The sequence below is a fragment of the Protobothrops mucrosquamatus genome, unplaced genomic scaffold (assembly GCF_001527695.2).
Source record: "Protobothrops mucrosquamatus isolate PMUCROS unplaced genomic scaffold, P.Mucros_1.0 scaffold97, whole genome shotgun sequence".
NCBI classification, from domain to species: domain Eukaryota; kingdom Metazoa; phylum Chordata; class Lepidosauria; order Squamata; family Viperidae; genus Protobothrops; species Protobothrops mucrosquamatus.
The window spans coordinates 276,565-282,564 of NW_015386472.1; the positions used below are offsets into that span (position 1 = coordinate 276,565).

Below are 6,000 nucleotides of genomic sequence, written 5' to 3' on the forward strand. Positions count from 1 at the left end.
TCAATGTCTATGCACAGCTAAGCAAAAAAACAGCAGCCCGGAAAAGGAATAGCAGTCTAAAGAACATCAAACCTTTAATGCCAATCTGTTACCAACTTAAGATGTTTTAAGCACTTTTGTTTCCAAATGGTTGAATTACAACCAACTCAACAAATTGGTTCTCAGAAAAAAAATATTTAATTGCATGTATATATTTGTAGTGGATTTGGTAGCGCAAATTGACAAGAGACAATATTTAATGAAGTGGTGACATACAGATTAACATGGGGTGAATCGGGTAATGGTCTACTTGGCTGCTCAGGTCACATCACTTAGCAGTTACATGATCCACCTTTTAAAATTAGCTTCTCCTTGGAAAACAAGAGGCATTTCCCATTAGCGTCTCTGTATACCTAGGACACAATTAAAAACGTGACTGGGCCCTTTTTAAAAGAAATTCCATTTCTAGCAAAGATGTACATATTTATATGACTTATGAAATTCTGTTTCTCTTGAGCCTGGGATGGACAAGAAAGCAAAGTTGTTCCAGAACAGCAACCAGATCCAGTAAAAATGTGGTTCTGATTTCTTTGAATTTGAAAGAATGGGGCCTAATTGTCCTACTGATTTCAGTGGAATTCAAGCACAATTCACATCTGGTTGGGCCAGTTGATAACAAGGCACCGGGGTTTTCCTCCTTTCATACAATTAGGGGCATGCAAAAGTTTTTATTTCAGCTATTCTGAGGTCAACGTCCCATTTCAAATGCAAGGCTGCTAGAGGCCCAGGTGCAGCTGCAATATGGGCTGATTTTGAGAACTTCTGGAGTGCTTCCTGCTTAAGACAGCCCATTTTGCATGGGAAACAGCAGTTTCGCATGCGGGATAGGACATTTCACAAGACTGCACACTCAAAACGCAATAGGAAAGGTTTTTTTAACATTCCTGTACACAACTCTTGCTTAAATGATGGAAATGCACTCTCACGTTCCTTTTAATGGGACAAAAGTCCCAGACTGCCCAGCCTAGACCATTAAGCGGGGGGAGAAGCCTATGGTGGAGTCTGTAATGAGAGTCCATATGTTGTTTATCTTTAATTGAACCCAGTTTCACCAGTTCCCTTAACAAATGACTTCTGCTTGGAGTAAAACAGCATTTACTGACCTAGAAAGGAAGCAAAACAACACATGCTTAAATTACGGAAACTCACATAAGGCAAATCGTCAGAAGGATTTCAAAGAGCCATTCAGTTTAGGTGGTGTGGCTCAAACATTCATTTTCTCTTGCAGTGCGCTAAAAGGATTCCCGTTGCTGGAAAGTCTAACAGTTGAATTTTGCAAAGTTAGAATGTCAACTGCTCTGATCCATCTTTTTTTGCAGTATTTAGAACACATGGGGGGAGGGGTCGATTTTTTCTGCTGAAAATTTAAATTGTGCTACATCTACGTTTGCATTTTTTGTTATTTCATATTCAAATCCCTAGTTTTATTGAAAATGAAGGCTGAGCCATCTAGCTGGTGGGGTGGGTAGGAGCCTGTGATACCCTGCAACATTGTGATCAGAAGCATTACAACACATGATTATTTTCAACAACTGGGGAAAAGTTTGCAAATTCATCCACTGAATAAGATAGAGCGCAGCTGTACTTGGCTTCGGAAGGCCCCCCGCAGAACCTTTAAATCTCTATGACTGGTAAATCAAAATTACCAGTCACTGTTTATAGACTTTTTTTAAAAAATAAAAGAAGGAAACATTTTTTTTAAAGTCTAACCCTTCGATATATAAATAGCTTCTTTAGAATGAAGCGATTAGGTTGCCAAAGTCCTTGAGAAACTATAGCAGCATCGTAGCTGGTTTTTCCAGGAATCTCTTGAATTCTGCGAGCCACTGGGCCCCCACTGCCCCGTCCACAACACGGTGGTCACAGCTGAGGGTCACAGACATGACACTGGCCACATCGAACCTGTGGAGAGAGGGGAAAATACTATCTTTAGCATTTCCTCGTGCACAGATGCTGACTTTCCACTGAAACATTTTTGTTTTAAAAAAGAAAACATTTACCCTTTTTCATTATCTGCCGGGACCAGCCTTTTCTCAGAGGCACCAATTGCCAAAATACAAGCCTGCGGTGGATTGATTATAGCCGAAAAATTCTTAATGCCATACATTCCTAAATTTGAGACTGTGAAGGTTCCTCCCTGTAAAGAAACACACACCTTAAGGCCGTTGCACAATCACTGGTGTTGAGTGTTGTGAACTAGAAAAGGAAAAGGCATCATAACCAAATCTACAGTGTTTCCTTTGAGCCACCCAAATGCAGAGACAGTTCAGTGAAGGTTGCTCACCTGGAACTCGTGGGGCTGAAGCTTGCCTTCCCTCGCTTTGCTGGCTAATGTGACAACATCTTGGTTAATGGAGGCCAACCCCTTTGTGTGTGCATTAAACACAATTGGCGTTATAAGCCCTGCTGGAGTACTGACCGCCACGCTTACGTCAACTACGTGATTTCTGAAAGACAGAAAGTGTGTGTCCATTGGGGAGAGTCCGCAACCACTCACAAAATCTGTTGGAATAAATATTGCAAGATACTTCTTTAATAATAGCCCAACTGGCTTTCTAGGAGGAGCCAAACCTTCACCCCTGCCTGGACCGTCTGTATACTTACTGCCTAATGACTGTTTCTAGCCACGAAGAATTCGCTTCAGGCACCTTCAAACAGGCCAGAGCTGAAGCTTTAATAATGAAGTCGTTGACTGAGAGCTTGGTATTCTGTGGCATCTCCTGCAGAGGAATAGCCAAGGGAAGAAATATTGGTCAAATTGATTAGAGAGCAAAGTTACCAAAGAATTATTCTTTCAAAACTGGGGAACCTCCAGAAACAATAGATTTCAAATCCCAGGATTTTCAGCAATGTCCTAGCTGGCTGGGGAATTCTGGGAACTGAAGTTCACATATTAGGAAGGCACCTAATTCAAGAAAACCAACAGCCAGATGTATATAATCCTATTGCCATCAGAAGTACAATAGTTGTGATTATGCAACCAGAATGACCCAGTTAAGAAACCTGGGATTCCACTCACACTTGCTGTTTCTATGCTTTCCAAACAATGTGCATATTTTTCTCAAAGGCAAGTTCTAGAAAGAAATGCTTTTACTTTACTTTTAAACCTACAGGGTTTAATTTGATTTCACAATTTTAAGTGTCACTTCATTATACTTGTAAAATTTGTGTTTTCTTATGGAATTAGCCTTAAATGAATTATCTTTCCCTTACATTCTCCAAATCTCAGATTACAGAAATGACAGAAATCCTAGAAATGCAAACTTGAGGGAACATCCGCAGCTAATTGGAAGGATGGAGAGTTAGATGCACATAAGCATCCAATTTGCTGCATAAGTCACAATCATTAAGTTACCTGGTTGAGTCCTTTCCTCAGCACCAATATTTCTCCCATGTTTATATCAACAGAGAGATAATAGTGAGGTATCGTTTGTTTAGACTGCATCAAACGCTGGGCAATCACCTATAAGCAAAGTATGCACATAATTAGATAACGTTACTTAAAATGAAGTTAACTGCTTTAATATAGACCATATTAAAGCTGGGAGCTTTAGTGCACCATTTTTCAAATATCCAGAAAAGCAGATTCCCAACTATTAGTCAAAAATTACCTCCAAATACTTGGTACTTGATGTCAGCTTTGTCTAATCAATTTCTGGCTAATTCTTACTCCTCTTTCCAGATTAACATTTTGAATGCAAATGCCCGCGCCCCCCCCCCAAAAAAGTGGGGAAGTCGATTAAAATCCCCCCCCATAGCAACTCCAAAGAAAATTCTCCAAGTCAAAACCTGGCCTCCACCCTCTGCAAGGACTGAACAGAAGTCATCCCAAAGCCTCTTCATGGGTCTCAATTAACCACTACTTTGGTGTAGTGGTTACAGCACCAGGCTACAACTGTTAGGCCGTGATTCTAGTTCTGCCTTAGGCACAGAGCCAGCTGGCTAACTTTGGGCCAGTCTATCTTAGGAAGTAAGCAGTGAAGAAGTTACTTCCAAAAAAACCTTCCTATGAGAATTGCAGAAACTTGTCTAAGCAGATACCAGGAGTCAACACAGACTCAAAAGCTCTATCATCTATCTATCTATCTATCTATCTATCTATCTATCTATCTATCTATCTATCTATCTATCTATCTATCTATCTATCTATCTATCTCTCTCTCTCTCTCTATCTATCTATCTATCTATCTATCTATCTATCTATCTATCTATCTATCTATCTATCAAATCTAATCTAATCTAATCTATCATCATCTATCCATCCTTACCTATATCCTAACCTAACCCTTGACCATTGTAAGATGTGTGGAGTTCAATTCACATCTTAAAGAGGCCAAGGTTAAACACTGTTCAGTCTGCCTGCCTGCCTACGACATGAGAGGCGCCAAGGGCTGTGACTTACCTTTCGAATATTACTAATGGGAATATCAGTAAAGACACCTGTGGGGGCAGCTGCAGCCACTCCTCTTGCAACTGTGGGAGATGGTGCAGCCAGAGGAACCGCACCCGGTGCCGGGGCCTGTGGGAATACAAGCACGTCAATGAAAAAGCACCAAAAGCACCAAAGGGTCGCCTGGCAGAATGGAAAGAGAGCTTAGGATTCTCCATGTTATTCCAGAAGAGTTTGAAAGCTGCACCGAAGACCCCTGCCTGCTCTCTTGCTGTGAAATTTTCTCAAATCTACAAGATACTCCTAACTCTTCCCTTTGCTGCATCACAGCCCCTGTGCTTGAAAGCAAGTTTTCAGCCGAAGAAACTCAATTCAATTGGAAAGAAAAAAAGAACTTGGGAGATTTGTGGAAGGGGCAGCAAAAAAGACACCACGGTGGCAATGACAGTGAAAAAGCGGGCAGACTTTTGCCCTAGCCAGATCTTGTCCTGCAGCTTGCAGCTCACAGGCTCCCACACCTTCTCAAAACAGGCCAAGTACCAGAAATGCAGTAAGCAAATCCTTGGCAGATTTGCTAGTGTATAACTCTACTGAATAGCCTTTGGAAAGTCAGGTGAAAAATTTATGTTTGCATCATGTTCCTAGCAAAGACCACCGGCTCAAAGCAGGAGATAGAATCCTCTCCCTGCCCCTGCGCATGTGTGAGGATGGCGGACCTACTGTTTTCGGCTCCGTAGTCTCCGCGGGGTCCTCAGCGGAGATGGGGGAGCCTTGAAAGGTCCGGGGGTGCTCGCCGGCTGGAGTTGGAAGGAGGAGAGGGTCGGCGAGCGAAAAGGACGAGTTGGACCACCCGGTCGGAGCCGTGAGCCGTGAGGGGAGAGCGGAGCAGCCGAGCAGCCGAGCGGAGCGGCCTGGTGAGCGGCCTGGTGAGCGGAGCGGAGCGGCCTGGCGAGCAGACGAGTGGACGAGCGGACGAGCGGAGCGGCTGGCGAGTAGAACGGAGCCGGGCGGCCGGGGAAACCGGCGGCGGGCCGTCTCGGGGCCTGACGGGGCCTGACGGCGGGCTGGCGGCGGGTCGCCTCGGGGCCTGGTGGAGAGGTTGGAGAGGCCGGGGCCTGGCGGAGAGGCTGGAGAGACCGGGCGAGGAGAGGCCGGGGCCTGGCGGAGAGGTTGGAGAGGCCGGGCGAGGAGAACGAAGCCGAGCGGCCTGGCGGCCTGGCGGCGAGGTTGGAGAGTGGAGCCGGGCGGCCGGGGGGAGCCGGCAGCCGGTCGTCTCGGGGCCTGGCGGTCGTTTTTGGGCCAGGTGGCCGGGAACATCGGAACACCGGAGGCCGGTCGACTTGGGGCTTGGCGGCCGGGAGGGTCGGCGGACGGCCGACGCGGGGCCTGGCGATGTGGGGCCTGGCGGCCGGGAGTACTGGCTGCCGGAGGACTTGGGACCTGGCGGCTGGGAAATCGCCGACCGGACGTTTCGGGGCCTAATGGCCAGAAAGAACGGCCAGGAAGAACGGCGGCCAGATGTGGCGGCGGCCTGATACGGCGGCGGCCAATAGCTCGACGCGACGGCAGCT

At 45.9% G+C, this 6,000-nt stretch overlaps 1 protein-coding gene across 1 annotated transcript in view; it reads right to left on the reverse strand.

The window, feature by feature from the left end:
• Positions 1 to 49: 49 nt before the first annotated feature.
• Positions 50 to 6,000, reverse strand: part of DLAT (dihydrolipoamide S-acetyltransferase) — a 12,591-nt gene continuing 6,640 nt past the window's right edge. The window contains exons 9-14 of the mRNA XM_015812572.1: positions 4,442 to 4,558; positions 3,395 to 3,502; positions 2,644 to 2,759; positions 2,324 to 2,486; positions 2,040 to 2,176; positions 50 to 1,941 (exon numbers count right to left, since the gene is read on the reverse strand). Of these exons, the coding sequence (XP_015668058.1) occupies positions 1,812 to 1,941; positions 2,040 to 2,176; positions 2,324 to 2,486; positions 2,644 to 2,759; positions 3,395 to 3,502; positions 4,442 to 4,558 (771 nt within the window). The 3' untranslated portion in view covers positions 50 to 1,811. The remainder of the gene's footprint in view (positions 1,942 to 2,039; positions 2,177 to 2,323; positions 2,487 to 2,643; positions 2,760 to 3,394; positions 3,503 to 4,441; positions 4,559 to 6,000) is intronic.